This window comes from Pimephales promelas, chromosome 4 (assembly GCF_988280905.1).
Source record: "Pimephales promelas chromosome 4, fPimPro1.hap1.1, whole genome shotgun sequence".
Taxonomy (NCBI): domain Eukaryota; kingdom Metazoa; phylum Chordata; class Actinopteri; order Cypriniformes; family Leuciscidae; genus Pimephales; species Pimephales promelas.
The window spans coordinates 19056563-19077736 of record NC_142772.1 but is presented as its reverse complement, the minus strand read 5'-3'; the positions used below and the strand labels follow the sequence as shown (position 1 = coordinate 19077736).

The window sequence follows — 21174 nt, the reverse complement described above, 5'->3', positions numbered from 1 at the left end:
TAGGCGAACATCAATGTTTTATATCGACGAAATTTCCTCATCTGCTTCAGTTGCTCTAACACACGCCGTCACCGTGTCACCATTGGCCCGTGATGTGTGTGATGCAAGTAACATCATACCCAATATGCCACTCCTCAAGACTCACAGCAGCTTTAAGGCTGTTTGTGTGCAAGCAACAGGAGACTGGGACTGCGGTGTCAAAAGGCTGACTTTTTATTTGGCCTTTTCACTCTGATAGTGCGCGTTTTGAGGGGAGACATCGCTTCGGATAAACTGTTTTAGGGAAACAGTCTAAAATGCAGCACGTTTGTGGATTATGGGAAAATCACAGGTGAAGCTGTGTGTGTAATATCGGTCACGGATTGGGTGGCGGATCCAGGTGAGTCTCCGCGTTAAGACTCGATATTACAATGTTTATAAAGCGGTGGACACTCTTGTGCACTTATTTTGTTCTGTGCCATAATACCTCGATCAAAATTTGTATTTCATGTAAGGATAAACAGCTGCGTCTTTAAAATTTGCACTAGGCTACCTTATTCTTTAGTCATTCTTGGATAATTGACTTGCCTATATGTTTAAACAGATAATTTTATTTTATGTAGCCTATTTTTCATTGGCTGTTTAAATAGGATTATATTGAAGGAAGCAAGGATTTCACGAATACAACGTGTTGTTGATCCTGTAAAAACATTTCAATCAACCAATCATTTGAGAGACATGTTTACAGTTTGTCAAGGTTTGGCTTACAACCAGGGTTAGGTGCTTCTTCATCAGTGTTACTTAAAGTTACCTAAACTGAAGAAAAAAAAAGAAAAAAAAAAGATTTAAATTAACCAACTTAAATCAACTTGGATGTTTAAGTCATTTCAACTTAAATTACATTAAACTTACTTAGCTGAAAAAAAAAAATTAAATTAAAAAATTAAAAAAAATAGCTGAATCTTGTACAGTATAAAAATATATTATATATATGTATATATAATAAAAAATTAATAAAATTGCAATGCAAAAACATATGTTGTCATACCTTATTGATCATTTAATTTGTTTTTTATAATTTCCCTCAGATTTAAGGAAAAAGTTATGGGCAGGGTTAGGTTTAGGGCCGGGGGTAGGAATACAGTTATGGCTAAATTTACAGACTGGAAAATAGTAAAATATTGATCCAGGAACATCTTACTTGGCAAAATCACTGTGGACCAGAAGCATAGTCTACATGACAAAATCTCTTTCTCCAGCCTATACATTTTTTTGTTCAGCTGGGATCATGAACTGGGATCATGGGTTGACAGTCTGACCTGCCTCGTCTCAGCGTACTGAAGCAATGTGTGTTTGTTTATGGCTATCATGTTGTTATCAGTGACTGAGAATGCGGTGGCAAAATTAGCCCCTGGAGAAAAGACTAAATGAGATTGGAGTTTAAATTCAGTAATGCTATGCAGTTTGCTGTTCCATACCCTAGTAATATTTTGATCATCAGATGAAAAGATTTTTGGTAAAAACTTGCTTTTGTGTTGCCTATTGCAAAATATGTATTCTATGACAATTCTTTACACCGTTTATAGATTTAGTTTGATCCTTGATGGTACTTGACCTCCACTGCCAGCTTTTAAATATTTAGTTATTTGCTTAATGTTTGGGTGGTGAGGGGCTAATTTCTTTCATGGACCCCATTGTCTTCTAGAGTCAGATCGATGTAACACGGCCGGCCGATATTACGTATTTTCCAAAATAACGATATCGGCAGTTATAATGGCCGATAAATTAATTTTTCAAAAATAAAAATAAAAACGGACGAAACACACTTCAATCATCTCTCCTTGGCCTGTTATATTGAAAATGTATGTTTTACAATTTGCACTATGACGTTATCTATTGCTAAATTATGGCTCATCATAGACTAGGTAACCACAAAGCTAGCTAATACCACTATCATCAGTGGAAGACTGCTAACGTTAACATTAATGAGCTTGGAAACCACAATGAACTTTTTCTGCCTAAATAAAGTAATGATTACTGTATTTATAACTAGCATATCTCTAGTTAAAGTCCCTGCATTGTAAAATATAAGTTAGACTTGCGAGGAGTGAACATTTAGAAAGAGAAAAAGTATCAAACATATCTTGTGCAGAAAAGTTAGCTTCTTTTACTAGTTCTTTTACTAGTTCTTTTACACGTGTGTGAAATCCAACGACGCCAAGTGTGCGTTGCAGACTGTCGTTCTGTAATGGATTTAGATTAGAATCGCCAAATAGTAGTTTTTTAGAAGGCAGGCAGCAACTGATGATTGAAAATGGTTTGATGTAGCTTGATGGAAAGAATTTAAAAAGTGCAGGTAAAGGGATAAGCAAGCTGATATTGTAATTATAAGGTAGCTTATAAGGCAATGTAGGGACTAATAATTATTTTATTTATCAAAACTTTAATATATTTTCATGTTCCTCTGTTCTGTTGTGACAATAAAATAAAAAGTTTCATTTTAAAATGCTTTATCATATTATTTTAGTTAAAACTCATAAATAACTACACATAACTATGTTAGGGAAATCTGTTAATGTTTTGTTGCACGTTTCTGGAAAAAAAATAAATAAATAAAAAATATCGGCCGATATATCGGAATATCGGATTTTAAAACCCAAAAATATTTGTATCGGTATCGGCCTTCAAAATCCTTTATCGGTCTTCCATAGAATTTCTTTTCCTACTGATGACTTCCATCAACTTTCTAGTTACGGACATTCTTCAAAATATCTTCCTTTGTGTTCAGCAGAACAAAGAAATTCATACAGGTTTCAAACAACTTGAGGGCGAGTAAATGATGACAGAATTTTCATTTTCAAATAAACTTTTCCTTTAATTTCAAATGTTTTGAGGTACTTTAAACCTGGACTTCAGCCCACTTCCTTCTCAACATATGCATATAATGTGGGAAAATAAAAGACTGTCACAGACAATACTGTAGCTTGTCAGATTTATAGCAAGTTCATTGCATGAACATTTGGGTTAATCTTGTCCTTGGCATTTTGAAGACTTTCTTGGCTTGGCAAAACGAAGACCATTTTGAAGTTTGCAAAGAAAGCCGATGGCATGTCCATGTAACTAAAACATGTAAACTCAAAATGCTTTGTATGGATTGGAACAAGATATTGTTGCCAAGTGTTTCTAAAAATGATCCAAAAACATAAAGCAGATTAATGGCCCTTTCAATCTGTGTCTCTCATTGGAACTCACCATTTCTATGACAGTAACTTTCCATTATGTCACCTCTCTGCACCTGTCCTATTTTTTCTGTTTCTGTGTTAAACATCTCTTCTGTGATCATGATGTGCTTGTGCTTTTTTTGTTTGAATAGAGAACATAATTTTGTATGATTAGTTTGTGATTGTGCTGCTCTCATAATCAGAGCCTTATCAAATCAGAATGTCACTTTTCACCACACTCTTTGAAAAAAGGGTTCATTGGGGTTCTATGAAGCATACATAGGGTTCTTTACTCAACTCCAAAGAACCTTCTATGCTAAAAAAAGTTCTATAATGACAAGAAAGAATCCTTTTGGGACAGAGGTTCTTTATAGTCTAATATGCATTCATATATTACATTATTCTGCAACATTTTGTAGTTGTAATTAAATTATTGTTGATTAAACTTGTAGTAACTTAATATCACATTTTAATCATGCTGCTTTTTGGAGGAGAAAAGCTGATATGGCACTCTTTGTGTGATATTGATTAACTACATAAAATGATATAAATATATACATTTTCTAACCCTCATATTTTGAATTTTGTGATCATTCACATGCATTAATAAATACATTTTAGGGACTTGGTGTTTGTCAATAATATGAAATATTTAAACAAATGATAATGAATGAACCAAAAAGGTTCCATATTTTCCTGGTTACACAGAACCCTAAAAAAGCCTTTTAGGGGTTCCAAATACGACGCACTGATAGAACCTTTTCTTAGCTGAGTGTATTAATTTACTACATACGCATACACAATAAAACAATCCACTAATACCGTCATGGCTATTATTCGTGAAATCAGAGAAGGATCATCTTTTTTTATATATGTCTTGGCATAGAGTTTGTTAACTTGATGCGATTGTATAAATAATGACCTTTCAGCGGCGTGATGAGTGAAGGTGTTTACCCATGCTAAGTGGTTGTTTTGGATGTCTAGATTGATGTTTAAAGTAGAAACAAACTCTACAGGTGGTACTTAACATGCTTGGAGTGGACACCTTATTGACTTTGTGGACGTTTATTTCTAATGCAGGAAATATGCGGAGAGATGCAGAGCAGGCGCTGACTCTGATATGGCTTCTCTCTTGGATCCCACACAGCATGTGTAAGTGAGCAAAGCAGGACTTTAAAAACAAAGTCAGCCAGTCAATTTAGTGCACACAGGATTTTTTTTTCTTTTGTCTATACATGTGCAGAATTGAATTCCTGTATTTGAATTGATGTCGCTAACAGGGTGCATATTTTTAAATTCTATATTTTGAGTTTAACCAAATATCTATATGTATAGTTTTTAATAATACATTTTATTTTTCAATATGAAATACCCATAAACACACAACATATGGACTATTTCCAGAATAGTCAGTAATAGGGTGTTCTATAATAGGCTTTTACAGATATCATATACTCTTCAATTACAATATCTCTCCAGGTCATTCTCCCCCAGGGAGGCCCAGACTAACAAAATGTCGGTCACCTGAGAAAGAGACCTTTACATGCTGGTGGGAGCCTGGATCCACTGGTGGATTGCCCACCAGCTACCACCTGTATTATAGAAAAGAGAGGTTAGTGCAACCTAAATCACTATTCATAATAACTGTACCTTTTAACTTGCCTTTAAAAAACAAAACATCTTTTCCACTGTATTAATTCATGGACAGATGCCTCATTGCACTGTAAAAAAAAAATATTTTCAAGATTTGTTATCACAATATTTTTTTTTCTTTTGTCAAATCAACTTAAATAATTTATTTAGTTGAGATAACTTATTATTTTGAGTTTCTGATGATTAAATCAATCTCCTTCATTGTATTAACTCACTTTTTCCAGTTCAATCAACAATCAAAATTTTAAGGCAACCAGGTTACTTAATTTTTTAAGTTAAAAAAAAACAACATTTTTTTTTACAGTGTGTGCGCTTATTCTGACACAGTTTCGAATATACACTGTAAAATAAATTGTTGGTTTAACTTAAAAAGTAAGTAACCTGCTTGCATTAAAATTTTAAGTTGATTAAACTGGAAAAAGTGAGTTAATACAATGAAGGAGATTGATTTAATCACAAGAAACTCAAAATAATAAGTTATCTCAACTAAATAAATTATTTTGACCAAAGAAAAAAATGTTGTGATAACAAATCTTGAAAATATTTTTTTTACAGGGTAGGCTTTGTTTGGCGCAATAAGATATCCAACGATTTACTCTATTGTTTAAATGTGTAGGTTAGTAAGATTTTTGAATGCTTTTGAAAGAAGTATTTTATGTTCACAAGATGGCATTTATTATTTGATTAAAAAATGCAGTTATTATTCTGGTTGATGAATTCAAAGGAAGAGCTGTAAAAAAATGTTTTCATGATTTGTAATCACAACATTTTTCTTTTGTCAAATCAACTTAGATCATTAGTTCAGATAACGTATTTTGAGTTTCTGATGATTAAATCACACTCCTCCATTGTATTAACTCAATTTTTCCATTTTAAACTTCCATTTGAACTTTTTTAAGTTAAACCAACAATATTTTTTACAGTGTATATCTGACACATTTTTGATCACTTTAATGCATCTTTGCTGAAAACAACTCTTTAAAATGAATTTATTGAATAACATATTACTGACCTTAAACTTTCGAACTGTAGTTTATATTTGTAGCTCTCGTCATTTTTTTGTTATTCTCTAAATATGAACATTTGTACATGGCACACACATCTATTAATAAGCGCACTAAAGCTATTATGAGTTCATGTTTACATATTGTATAACTATACATCTCAGGTTTTGGTTCATCTGTTGTCCAAAAGTTAGGTCATCAGTTTAAACTTTTAAACCATCAATAAACTTTTTTCAGCTCCGTGGAAGTCTTTGAATGCCCTGATTATCATAAGGCGGGGAACAATTCTTGTTATTTTGATAAGCGCCACACTTCCATTTGGATCATATACAACATCACAGTGGTGGCCTCCAATGCACTGGGAAAAGCCTATTCGGAATCTGTGGAAGTTGATGTTATGGATATCGGTGAGTTCATGTATTGTGTTTACAATATATTAAAATGCATCAAAAAATGGATTTTTTTTCATGTGCTTGCAAAATGCCCCTAGGGGAAACTGAGCATGCATGAATGGTTAATGATGTTTTACTACAGAGACCAATTTCAGGGTTGTTTTGACAACAGCCACAGTGCAGCGAGCTGCCTGCTAAATATAGTGTATATTAAACAGGGATGGGCGACTTCAGTCCTGGAGGGCCACTGTCCTGCAGAGTTTAGTTCCATCCCTTCCTTTCATTTTCAAGGATTCATGAAGACATTTATTAGATTTTTGAGGTGTATTTGATTAGAAATGGAGATAAACTTCAGCCCTCCAGGAGAGAAGTTGAAGTTGCCTATCCCTTATTTAATCTCAATATGCTGCTACATAAAGGCACATGCAGCTTAAAGGAGTAGTTCACTTTAAAAAAAAAAAAAACTTTGGCTGATAATTTACTCACCCTCATGTCATCCAAGATGTCCTTGTCTTTCTTTCTTCAGTCGAAAAGAAATGATGAAAACATTCCAGGATTTTTCTCCATATGAAACACTTTACTGGTAACCAAACCTTACTGGTTTCAGGGCTTTAAACGATTCCAGACGATGAATAAGGGTCTTATCTAGCGAAACGATAACAATAAAAAATAACAAAGTTTAAATTTTAGAAGCATAAATGGTCGTCTGTGATGCGCGTTTGTGACTCCTGTTCGAACTCGTTCATCAAAATGAAAGAATATTTTCCCGAGTCAATTTGTTCATTTCGTTCGTTAAATGAACCAAATGAAACAAAAAAAAAGATTTGTTCATTTTTTTTCAAATTCATTGTCTGGAATCGTTTAAAGCCCTTTGAACAGTTTGCAGTTTGCACTGAAACTGTCTTTTGGACCTTGAACCGTTTGGTTCCCATTGAAGTCCATTATATGGAGAAAAATCCTGGAATGTTTTCATCAAAAACCTTAATTTCTTTTCGACTGAAGAAAGAATGACATGGACATCTTGGATGACATGGGGGTGAGTAAATTATCAGCAAAAGTTTTTTTTTTTTTTTAAAGTGAACTACTCCTTTAATTTCCTCATGCTGAAACTGTTTATTACAGGGCTTTTGTTACTATCAGTTAGATCATTCTAGTAGAACACAAGGCAGATAACGCTGCATTTGCAATTATATAGTTTAGTTATTTCCCCTAAACCATTGCAGTTCCTGCTAGAAATGTGTGTGCACTGGGTTTATCCATCTGTAACGGTGAGTTAAACGGTGACGACTTTTAGAGCGTCTGAGTGGAATGGAAAAGTACTAAATGGCACTAAACAGAGGCCGCTCTGACTGACTGAACAGAATGAGGAGGAACAGGTTTGTGTCTTGCATATTGCAAAACTCAAGCCATGTATCGAATATCCAAGATGCTTGAATTTGCTGGCATATGGTTGATGTTCTAACACACTGGGTTTTTTTTTTTAACTGATTAAGTGTATAAAAACAGTTGTTCAGACAGAGTATGCTTCGTTTTTCAAAAAAAGTTCACCATGGCTGCATTTATTTGACCAAAAATTCACAATATTACTATTTAAATGAACTGTTTTCTGTTTGAATGTATATATTAAAACATTTATTTATTCCTGTGATGGCAAAGCTGATTTTCTTTGTCAATAAATGAAGAGTTCAGATGCAAAAGCCTCTAAATGCCATTTGAAATTTTCTTCTAAAATGACCATTTTTATCAAGCTTGTATATAATTTCACTTAAATGACAATTAATAGGTAATCTTCATTGCCATTTAAGTGAAATTACTGAACTTAAATATACAAGCTTGATAAAAATGATCATTTTAGAAGAAAATTTAGAGGCTTTTGCATCTGAACTCTTCAAATCTTACCTCTCTGACCTTTTGTGTGAACACCGTCAAGAGAGAACTCTTATGTCCACCAACCAGAGTTTATTAACTGTCAAAGTTCAAATCTAGGGATGATTGCGTTTTCACAGTAGCTGTATCTCAACCTTTTTCTATTATAAATGCTGCTAAACAGTTCATTTTTTTCAAACCAAAGTTAAAAACATATTTTCTCTTTAGCATACAACTTGTGATGTCTTTTACTGTCTGGTGTTTTTTATGCCCTGTTTTACATTCATTATTTATTATGGTGGGTTCTATTGTATTTTTAATTCATTCTAGTACATTGTACAGCACTGCTGTTGTTTTAAATTATGCTTTATAAATACAATTGAATTGAATGGTAGTGTACAAGAAGCATATGTGGGATAGCCATCCATAGACCCTATTCAGTTCATTCCTTTTTTTAAGTAAATGTGTTGTTGTCACTGTTCAGTTGCACACTGATTGTAATGGAACATCGTGTCTGTGCAGTAGCGTTGTTAACTACCACCCAAACCATGCAAATTCATAGGGCCCCGCAGGCTTGGGGGCCCCTGCTGGACAAAAGCAATTGACTCAATTCATGTCTCCGTTTGACATTACTTATTACCAGGCGGTCTGGATAAGTAGAACGAAACAACCATGAAGCGCACATACCCAATAGGACCTGAAAAAAGAAATACAATGCTGAAAGTAAATGCTGAAGTCCCAGGTCACACACTGAACAAGCTGTGTCCGCACCGTCATTGCCTGTATTTACTGGCAGGGCAGCTATAGGGTTGGAAATCGAATCGCATACTTAAGGTCAGGAATCAGATATTTGTTACCGCTTATCGATTCCTGTGTTCACAATTAAAGGAGCCGTATGTGGAGCCGATTGTGGCCAAAACTGGTACTGCAATCACTTTCATCAACATCAGTTGAGGGCTGCAACTTCACTTTTTAAATGACAATATCCTGGCCGGACTACTGTTGTCAGTGATATAAGTATTTGAAATTAACATGATTTCTTAATGTCTTGTGATATATCAGGGCCATTTTATGATTATTTGAAATAAATGTCTTACATACATCTCCTTTAATGTGATTTTCAACCATTCAAGCGCAAGAAGATGCACTCGCCTCTCATATGGGGTGAAAAAAATACTGAATTTAATTGAGTTCTCTTGCTTTTGAACAGACAAACACACACACAAGGACACTTTGACAATTTTGTCAGATCTTGACTGAATAACTTTAAAGAGTAACTAAACACTTAACCAACTTTTTTTAGTTAATGATCTGTAAGAATGGATCTTTATTAATACCAGTCATTGATTCAAGTAACTTTTATGGCATTTGTTTATAAAGTGTTCTATTTCTACAATATATGGTGTAAAAACGTCTTAGTGCTGCCCTCTTCAGGTTGAACGGTGGCTACTGCAGTTGAATTTTCCTATTGGATGTTTGCGGTGGTACGCGACACAGCGGTTGTTGGTGACGTAGGCAAGTTCCATACAAAGAGATGCGTCTCAGGTACACGCCCCCCTCTGCTGGGCTCTGCCCAATTTTCCAGCATTTTTCAAATATTGCCAGTGGAGTGGAGTCAGGCTCTGACCAGGGGTTTAGTTACCCTTTAACTTTACAAAGGATTCATCTATATTTTATTTATAAAAAGAAAACTATATGCAGTGTTATTTTACATTTGATTATTTTTTGATTTATTGCGCTTGGTTCAGTTGTATTTATTTGTGCTACTGCTAATTTCTTCGTTTCTGTTATTACTAAAAATAATGTCTATTATTAAACAAACAGTTTCATGGTCTTTATTAATGGTTTGAATGTATATTATAAGTTGTTTTTGCTGATATTTTTGTTAAATCCTATAGGCAAAGTTCCTCGTGTAAGTGTTCTTGAGGCTGCTGGGCTTTGTTTGTGGTGTTCAGCTGTAACAAAATGTTTTGCAAAAAGACAGTATACATATGTCTGATATCTAAATGTTTGATTTTTATTTATTTATTTTTACCAGAAAAATTGGAATCGATAGGAGTCACAACAACAGTGGTGATCATGTGTATGCAACGTGTCTGCCTCTGTTGTAAGCTTTTTGAAAGTGGAAGCATATTGGTGAGGGGGATGGCGGGTCCTGACTTTTGCTTAGGACCCCCCAAATCGGTAAACCCACCCCTGTGTCTGTGCAGTTGAATGTCATTTAAGATGATTGATCTTCTTTCACACAGTGCAGCCTCACCCTCCAGAGAATGTGAATGTGACATTGATGCTGACCAAGAACAGTCCATATTTCCTGGTGCAGTGGCAGCCTCCCCATGACGCAGACACCCGCTCAGGCTGGGTAACCATCAAATATGAAGTTCGCTTAAAAAACAGCGGAGACGAGGCCTACAGCAGCGATTGGGAGGTGAGATTCAAAATGTTTCATGGTCACCAAGGTTCTGAAAAAAATGTTCTTATGATTTGTAAAACTGAACTTGGGGTCTATAAATAAAACTTTGGATTTTCTTTAAAGTCCTCGTGAAATCAAAATTGAACCCATTTACTTTGTTAGCGCATATTACTAGTCTTGTGGTGAACAATTAATCCGTGCAAGTGAATATATATTAAAAAAATGTTTTACCTTAGTAATCTTTAATCAAAATCTGAAAAGTTACTTCCGGTCTGGAACGGTGTCTTTTTCTGATGACGTAGGTTTCACAACTTGGGTGGGGAAACGCTTAACCACTCCCCTCAAACCGTTAGTTTGCTATGAGCGAGAGATGGAGAGGAGGAGCGCTAGAGTAAAACCCTGCCCTCTGTTCAATATTCCGTTTCACTTGGAAATACGTCACAGCACTGGAGAAAAATCGTTTGCAACTTCCGGTTCACGGGGACTTTAAAGGAGTAGTTCAATTAAAAAAACCAAACTTTTGCTGATAATTTACTCACCCCCATGTCATCCAAGATCCATGTCCATGTCTTTCTTTCTTCAGTCGAAAAGAAAATAAGGTTTTGAAAATGAACGAATCTTTTTCAGTGTCAATTCGTTCATTTCGTTCGTTGAATGAACCAAATGACTCGAAAAAAGATTTGTTCATTTTGATAAACGAGTTCGAACAGGAGAGTCGCATCACAGAACAGAGCAAGGCGAGCATTTGAGCTTATAAAACTTAAACTTTGTTATTTATTTTTTTAAATGAGCGATCGTTTCGCTTGATAAGACTCTTATTCATCGTCTGGAATCATTTAAAGCCCTTTGGACAGTTTGCACTGAAACTGTCTTCTGGACCTTGAACCGTTTGGTTCCCAATGAAGTCCATTATATGGAGAAAAATCCTGGAATGTTTTCTTCAAAAACCTTAATTTCTTTTCGACTAAAGAAAGAAAGATGACATCTTGGATGACATGGAGTAAATTATCAGCAAAGGTTTTTTTAAAAGTGAACTACTCCTTTAACTATCTAAAAATTCCATATAATTATATGTACATTTGCTTCTAAATTATGATTAATTTTTAAATTTATTATGAAAAAGAAACTCTCCTTTTTATAATAGGTTTTAAGAAGCTAATTTTTGCATTTCTAAGTTTTGATACCATGTAATTATTATGATCGAGACACATTCTTCTTGTGTTTGTAGTCATATGGTGCTGGAAAACAGTTGGAGTTTAGCATCTATAGTCCTCAGCCGGGAGCAAAGTACGTCGTGCAAGTGCGCTGCAAACTAGACCAAGGCTTCTGGAGTGAATGGAGCCCATCCGCTTTCATCCAGATTCCAGACAGTAAGATGATACCAGCAACAGCAACTCAATCTTTCACACCTTCCAGCCATTGTTCTACATTACTGAGCATGTTTAGCCTTACACAACAGTGTGCAGGATAGAGGAAAGTAATAATAATAAAGATATTTTTTTTAACAATTCTGCATTTAAACATTTTAAAGGGGACATAAGACCTCAAAGTCTTACTAAAATTGTTTTTTATGCTTGAATTAAAAAAAAGTCACATATTTTACATTAGCCTATTGCAGCATCTCTCATCGCAGTGTCTCCGAAACTCTCGGTTTAGTTCCCAGCTCTGCGAAAAATGCAATGCGATCTGATTGGTCAACTGCTTTGAGTGTTTTGGAAATGTCAAATTCGACGCACTACTAATGTAATTTAACCATCTGGCCTTTATTTGCATATGCTTTGGACGGGAATTACTGTGTAAATGACGTTCCCGGTAGACAACTGAAGACAACAATTGAGGCATTTCAGGCAGTTCGGAAACAGTGCTTAGTTATTGATGAAGAGAATAACTCCTTTGGAGTGGACTTTGTGCTTTGTAACTCAGGACCTGTTTAACTCAATATACAGCATTAAAGGATGATGATGACACTTTAAAGTAAAAACAAGTCTGTGTGTCTCTTATTTTGCAGCTATGTCTGAAACACAGAACGCAGTTATGATCCTTGCCGTCACTCTATCTGTCATAATTTTTCTGCTGACTGCAGGAGTGCTGACAGTCAAGATGAAACAGTAAGCATGACAAGGGGTTTACACTAATGACAGTGCATAAAAGATAACAGTTTTCCCAGGATTTCCTTTAGAATCCAGAATTATGTGCATGAGACAAATTGAACATTAACGTAATATTGAATCCACCTTATTTTTCAACAGTTTTCTGATTCACTAGCAACTGTAGGTCAATAACTAGAAGAATAACAATGTGTAGTAAATGGTAAAAGTATTTGTGCTATGAAACATGTTTCATTACTATAATAATAAATTACAATAATGTGATAACAAATACTGTACAAATACTTTTTTTTTTTTTACAACAAGCTGCATAATCAAATGTTTTTTCTCAAATGAAACAACTGGAACCAGCTGTCAGCAAAAGTTTTGCATCTTCAAGTTAAATAAGACTATGCCCGCTCTTACATTAGAAATAAGTTAATTCTGCGTTTTCGCATTCTTCTCTAGGGTGAAGCATTTTTTACTGCCACCAGTTCCAGAACCGAAGATCAGTGGCATAGACACTCAGCTCCTTAAGGTACAGTAGACACTACCATAATTTGTGCATTTCTAGCTAAAGAGGCCATATCATGCATTACTTTATAATTTCATTTTCCCCGAGATTGACTTATAATGTTAGTGCTGTTTTATTTACAATATAGTGCCTTTAAAGTGCCCCTACTATGCTATATTAAAGGTACCTCATTTTGTTTTGGAGGTCTCCTACAATGTTTACCAACGCATTCTCATCCTTTAACGTCATATAGAACGCTATATGCAAAAACGGCGCTATACTACGCACATGGCACCCGTTATCGTTAATATAACACACGCTGTGAGGGCTAAGTTTAGGTGTGGGGTAGGGTCTGCGTGTCATATTCACGCTAAAGGATTTATGACGCCTTGGGTTCGCGTGTTATATTAACGATAAAGGGTGCCATGTGCGTAGTATAGCGCCGTTTTTGCATATAGCGTTCTAGATGACGTTAAAGGATGAGAACAGGCTGTGTTTACATGCATCCAAGGTCAAAAACACATTTATTTTCCCATAATAAACATTGCACATCACCACATTTTTCAATGATTCTCAAACGATTATCTCAAACGACAACTTTCCGTGAAACTTCTCTGCTCTGATTGGGCAGACTGCCCAGTCTGTTGTGATTGGTCTACCACATAAAGCGCGTGTCGGAAGCTAAATGTTCATTACCATAACTGAATATCGGCTCCAGAGGCTTCCTCAGTCCTCGGCGATTGTACACACTGTAAAGATGGTAACGATTTAATTTTAACATATCAATCCGGACGCCAGATGAAACATTGGAACAACTAGTTATTTAACCCGAACCTCAACCGCAATGACGATCTGACCAGGACATTTCTCATTGATGCGCTACTCAGTTTGACGTACATTATGAGATGTTACAACTGTAATTCCTCACCATCACGATTAGTGTATGTCCATCAACAAACTGATGTGTATATTTCTAATTGTATTTTCAGAAAACAGCATCTTCTCGACATAAAAACGCAAACCAGCTACAGTATTTTAGGGTGGGTCAAAGTAGACGGTTGTTCGCATGCAGCCAGTGAAGACCATAGGTGGACATTATGCAATTGTGCAAATGTGTTACCTTTTGATTGTTTTGTTTGGAAGACAATAACTTTATTTATCGTGCACTTTCGACTTTACAACTTTGCAGATCGTTTACCTGCACAGACAGTTATTTTACACACTGCATGAAAGGTAATATTTGAAAAAGCACAATAGTGGCACTTTAAGACATAAGCCGACTTTCCACTGCACACGACAAACGACAGCCGTGGGACCGGAAGTCATTCATTTCCAATGGAGAGTCGTACGGGAGCGTCGAGGAGTTCCAATCATAGACGTATGCGGAAAATTCGCTTTTTCTGTACAATGTCGGTTATTATTAACTATGACAGAAAAAAAATATTTTATAATTATTAAATCAATATTTATATTGATTAGCTCTATAAAATCTACTGTGTTTTTATTTGAGATGTATTGAGGGTCATTTGTTTTGTGTAGGTTTGTTTTGTGAGGGTTATATTCATGCATGCTTTACATTCATTAAAATCATTAATTTTTGTGAATATCCGAGGGTAGCGGTTGCTTCACGACCAATTTCAAAGTTCTGTGCGACTGAAACTAGGGGCGATATCCGACAATCGTATACGAATGTCGTGTGCAGTGGAAACAAGCGTGCCGTACAAGCCCTCAAAAGTGAAGCCAAAACGTCTCGATCGCCCCCCTGTGACCGGACCTAGTATAGCTCATAACCCCCGCCTCCCCATGTTATTCAATGGGACGCGAGACCAACTAAACAATTAAACACTTCACATATCCTTTTTCCAAAGATAGTTTCCGTCATTTACTGTAGTTTCTATCACGTTGATGTAATTTCAAGTGTTTGTTTTTAAAATAAGTTTGTTTTTAGTTAGTTATGTGAAGATAAAATAACGGTGCTCTGACATCATGATTGACAGCTGTGATTGACAGGTTCACTGTGCGAGGTAGTCACTGAAGAACCAGCGGACTTTCTTTAATAATGTTGATTATGTGGTTAGTAGTTGTATTTACCTTATTTTAATGAGGTCCTACCTTACTTTAACGAGGTACCTTATTTGAACGAAGCAGACAGAGGTCACTTAATGAAAGTGCGGGGCATGTGCTTGCGTTTGATTCAGCGAGAATGAGGGCGCGGCCTTGATTTCGCGGCTTTACTTCCTGCTCACGACTGCGCATGACTGGTCCCGAAACAAGCAAGTGCGCAGACTCAAGTCCAAGATGTCAGCGTCATATCGAGACACTGGCGGCTTCAGTTCACTCTGATGGAAAAGAGCGACGGGGCGTCGTCCATCTTTTTTTACAGTCTATGAGTGGAAAGGCGGCTTTAGTGTTAATGTAACACTCCCTTTACCATGCTGTGGGTTTGCTTAATATCATTTTTAACTTAAGTATGTATTACATCGTGAAAGTTTCACAAAACAATATGTACTGAGGTTTTCTTCATTCTATCATGGTCTCAAAAAACATTTCCAACTGACAATGAATGGGCTATATGAACGCATAAGTTCCGCATTTGACGCAAGGCTGCTCTTCAGTTTCTGCTTGTGGAGATTAAAGCGGAGGAAAACCGAGGAAAACGGGATTATGGCAGAGTCTTCAAAATTTACTGTCCTCCCGTCTTTGAAACGAAACTTTAATACGTTTAGATGTAATTTTATATATAGTTATGCATAAACAAAACGAGGGATGTCTGTTTTTGTGACTAACGTTTCTTTAGTATAGCCATAGAGTATAAAAGCCAATATAAATTCTCGGTATAGCATTGGACTCTACATCGTTGCATCCTTAGAACTTCACCGAAAATACCGCAGTGCGTAGAGCCCATTGACTCCACAAAACTGCTGTGCCAAAATACAAAGGTCATTTTACTTCTTGTTTCACAGAGTGGGAAGTCTGAGGAGATCTTCAGTGCTCTGGTTACTCTGGGATATCCACAAATAGCCCAGAGCTCAGACCGTCAGGTGGAGTATCTCGTGGTCTCTGACTATGATGAGGAAACGGATTTTGATAGCAAAGCTCATCTTGAGTACCAAAAGGGGAAAAACGGTCCCGCAGAAACTGCACAAAACAGCATCCAGACCACATGCAACCGCAGTCAGGGGCTAAAAACTCACCCCGGGACTGTCTCCAAACAGCTAAGTTCCACCATCGGTGTCCTTGAAGATCTTCAACAACGACTTCATCTTTATTCCGATGGCTCGCCAGTAAAAGCTCAGGACCAAAACACTCAAATGATCTCTGATAGCAAATGTGAGCACGTCAGCATCACCCCTAGTAGATTTACAGGGTACGTTGAGGTTGACGAAGAGAAACAAGGCCGAAAGCCCATGGTAGGGGAGGACTACAGTATGGTCAGTGACGTTAACAGTGATAATATCCTTGTACTACAAGAAAGCATCCCTGTACAGGGACACAAAGAAGTCAAATGTGACAAAACTTCTGGAGCTGAGGAAACTGGAGGTGTCATCGAACCTCTGGGATACATGGAAACCGTGACAACATTTTCAAGTGGACCTTGACTATTTTGTGACTTTAACTTTTGAGACTATTTTGTCTTGTAGTGTCCTGTTCAAACTATCAAGCACTTTGTTAGTAGAGATGTGAGAAGGGTTATTTCAGAAATCTGTGGTGAGTTTCCCATACAGTGATATAAATGGCTGCTTAACTGCCATATCAATGCAGTCATTGGAGAAATTAACTAGCTAGTCATGATTGTTTCCCAAAACCACTATTTCACAACCACTATGGCTCAACCATCTAGAATTGTGTGGAGTAATAACTTCTGCTAATTAATCGGTTCATGATTGAATTTATGTCAGATTATTGCTCTAAATAGTGAACATGGCATCTGAGGACTAAATCAGTATTTGAGTTTGCTATTATTTTGCTTTATTTCCTAATGTCTGATTCAATCATGGGATGCTAGAGCACATTCACTCATGCTCACATCAAAAACTGTGCTTTCATTCTCTTTCCAAACTAAAGTTTGTATACAATCACCAGCAACTTTATTAGGTACACCTTGCTAGTACTGAGTTGGACGCCCATTTGCCTTCAGAACTGCCTTAATTCTTTGTGGTTTAGATTCAACAAGGTGCTGGAAACATTCCTTAGAGATTTTGGTCCTTGACTTGATAGCATCACGCAGTTGCTGAAGATTTGTCATGATGTGAATCACCCATTCCTCCACATCCCAAAGGTGCTCTATTGGACTGATATCTGGTGACTGTGGAGTCAATTTCAGTATAGTGAACCCATTTGAGATGATTTGAGCTTTGTGAAACCGTGCGTTATCCTGCTGAAAGTAGCCATTATATGTTGGGTACGCTGCAGTCACTGTTGCCTTTCCAACATTTTGACGTTTGACAAGGCATTTTTGCCCACAGAACTGCTGCTCACTGGATATGTTTCAGACCATCCTGTGTAGATATACAGACACACAACCCGTAAAAGACCCAGTAGATCAGCAGTGAAATACTCAGACCAGCCCGTCTGGCACCAACAACTATGCCAAGTTCAATCACTTAATGTCTCAGTTTGAACTTCAGCAGATCGTCTTGACCATGCCGTAATGCATTGAGTCGCTGCCAAGATATGATATTTGCCTTATTGAACAGCTGAACAGGTGTACCTAATAAAGTGGCCGGCGAGTGTATACAGTATATGGAATGAAAGATATATATTGTACCACATTACCTTGCTTATTTCCCTTGAGAGCATGATCTAAGTCCATGTCATTTATAACTACAGGTTAAGAGCCGTACTTTCTACCATACAACTTTTTTTGTGAATACTTGTTGGAACTATGGTTTTGGGAAACACTAAATCATTGAACTAAGTTGGTAACGACAAAACTTGCAACCATAGTTTGCTAGCAATACTGTTGAATGCACCTCTTGTAGTAGCTGTAGTTGTGCAGGTTGACAGATACAACACAGCAATGGGTCGAAAAGGAGATTAAAAGACAGCATCATTCTTAAAGGAGTAGTTCACTTTAAAAAAAAAAACACTTTTGCCGTTAATTTACTCACCCCCATGTCATCTAAGATGTCCATGTCTTTCTTTCTTCAGTCGAAAAGAAATTAGGATTTTTCTCCATATAATGGACTTCAATGGACCCCAACCTTTTCAAGGTCCAAATGACAGTTTCAGTGCAGATTCAAGGGGCTTTAAACAACACCAGACGATGAGTAAGGGACTTATCTAGTGAAACGAGCGGTCATTTAAAAAATAAATTAAAAAGTTTAAGTTTTATAAGCACAAATGCTCGCCTTGCTTTGTTCTGTGATGAGCGTTCGTGACTCCTGTTCGAACTCGTTCATCAAAATGAACAAATCTTTTTTGAGTCATTTGGTCAAAAGGCGAGAATTTGTGCTTATAAAACTTAAACTTTTTAAATTATTTTTTAAATGACCGATCGTTTCGCTAGATAAGACCCTTGTTCATCGTCTGGTGTCGTTTAAAGCCATTTGAAGCTGCACTGAAACGGTCTTTTGAACCTTGAAACGGTTGGGGTCCATTGAAGTCCATTATATGGAGAAAAATCGTGGAATATTTATCAAAACATCAATTTTCGACTGAAGAAAGAAAGACATGGACATCTTAGATGACATGGGGTGAGTAAATTATCAGCAAAAGTTGTTTTAAAAGTGAACTAATCCTTTAACCTTTACAAATCGACCAACAGCTGTTAAAAAATACCCCACTAAAGATAATTATATTAATTGTTAAACCTCTTGAAATGTTTCAACCTACTACCTCATAGCAGACATTCAAAACACCACACTGGAGTTTCACCACTCTCTCTAAAGACCTGGCACTTTTCTTAATGCTTTTGCTGCTCCTGATCTTTTAAAGATGATTGTTGTTAAGCATTTTTTATAGTTAATATGCAGACATGAGCCTTTTGTATATTTATTCACAATGATTCTATGAATATAAAAAGTGTGAGATTTCTTTGGTCAAAACAGCTAATGATTTTACGGTGTATTTATTGAACTAGATCTACTATTTGTGTCGCTCACAATCCATTTTATTTATACTTAATTTAAAAATGATTAAACACTGATTCAATGTTAAAATTTTGCCTAAGCAAACTGTGAACGCATCCTTCTGATATACAACTATATGAACTTGGAAACTCACAAAGACAATAACAAGAATTAAGACTAATGTCAAATAATAGATTAGGTCTGTGTAAAGTGCTGGCACGAAAGCTTAACTGCTGTCAAAGCTTAACCAAACACAAGGGCAGTGAGCCCAGTTTGGTCTGGCAGGTCTTTGATGTTTAAAAAAAAATAATAATTACATGGACCGCCTCAGAGGAGCCAGTTACGGCGGCAGACATAGTCGGGTCAGCTGGTCTCATCATGGAACATTTATGGTCTGCAGTGCAGCAGTAAAGAATGGCTTAAAGTCAAACATTGACCTACCACTATGCAAGGACAAACATTCGGTTCAGCATGAAAGAAAATGATAGTACTGTTTTGCAGCTTTTTTTTTTTTTTTTTTTTGTTTAGCTTAAATTAGAATGCAAGGCATTTTATTATTATTTTTTTTTTTAATTTTTGTGGTATACTGCATTCATTTTGTTTGTGATGTGACAGTGTGAGGTCAAGACGTTTGATGAAAATGATGTGGGAAATTATTGTTAGCAGCACAGAGGTGCGTTGTTGTTTCTAGCATGAGCTCCTCACATTCTTTCACTGACAATAGCATGCGTAATGCAGTTTTCTATCCACTGCTGGACAAAGTCCATAGACACTTGCTAAAAGGTTAGGAATTGTTTTATGTTGTACCATTTCAAAAAACACAAGTTTTGCATTTCATGTCTTAAGCTAAAATAAAAAGCTATGATCAAAAAGTTGAACGTTTTCTTGTTTTCTTGAGTCGAAGAACTGATTCGGCCAAGAATTTGTGGTTTATTCCAGTTAACATTCTATTCACATTCTTAATAGCCCATAAACATACATTTGTAGACCCAAGTCAGATGTTTGTGGTAGGGATAGCTCATGTGATGGTGTTTTATTTGATAATTCTCTCACAATTCACTCACCCTAATGTCGTTCCAAACCTATAAGACTGTCATTCCTCTACAAAACATTTTTTTCTATTTTCATTAAATCCTGAGGGAAAGTCCAGACGAGCAAAACTTTTAGACTACAAAAAGTGAAAATTAAGTCATTAATTACTCACCCCCATGCTGTACCAACCCCGTAAGACCTTCGTTCGTCTTCGGAACACAAATGAAGATATTTTTGATTAAATTTGAGAGCTGTATAACTACCACATTGGCTCCTAAGGGACTGCCTCTTGACGGCCCAGAAAGTCAATGAAGAAAATGTTTAAATATCCCAAGTGACTACCGTGGCTCAACTAACGTTATATGTTTATCAAGCGACGTGAATACTTTTTGTGCGAAAAAACAAACAAAAATAACGAGTTTATTCGACAATTTCTTTTCTTCCTTGTAGGCCAGAACGAGAATTCCTTAGATTTCCACGACGCATGCGCGAGATTTGCGATCTGCTTACACCAGCTTACACATCGCAATTCTCGCGCATGCGTTGTGGAAATCTATAAGGAAGTCTCGTTCTGGCCTACAAGGACGAAAAGAAATAGTCGAATAAACTCGTTATTTTTGTTTGTTTTTTCGCACAAAAAGTATTCTTGATAAACATATAGTTGAGCCACGGTAGTCACTTGGGATATTTAAACATTTTCTTCATTGACTTTTTGGGCCGTCAAGAGGCAGTCCCTTAGGAGCCAATGTGGTATAGCTCTCAAATTTAATCAAAAATATCTTCATTTGTGTTCCGAAGACGAACGAAGGTCTTACGAAGTAATCATCAGTTTATGCAAAACTGATACTGTCTATTCAGAAGACAATGACTGATTTAAGTTTTAGGTTAACTGACAGACAAAACTCTTTCTATTTTTTAACATTAACCCTACATAGGCTATAC

The 21174-nt window shown here is 36.3% G+C and overlaps 1 protein-coding gene across 1 annotated transcript; it reads left to right on the top strand.

Annotated features, from left to right (window-relative positions):
* The first annotated feature begins 146 nt into the window (after positions 1–146).
* Positions 147–20037, top strand: prlrb (prolactin receptor b). Its single transcript, XM_039662439.2, has 9 exons — positions 147–379; positions 4281–4352; positions 4680–4812; positions 6095–6264; positions 10365–10543; positions 11757–11898; positions 12537–12636; positions 13084–13153; positions 16093–20037. Exons 2-9 carry the CDS (start codon positions 4286–4288, stop codon positions 16726–16728), a joined length of 1497 nt encoding a protein of 498 aa, XP_039518373.2. The 5' UTR covers positions 147–379; positions 4281–4285; the 3' UTR covers positions 16729–20037.
* The last annotated feature ends 1137 nt before the right edge of the window (positions 20038–21174 follow it).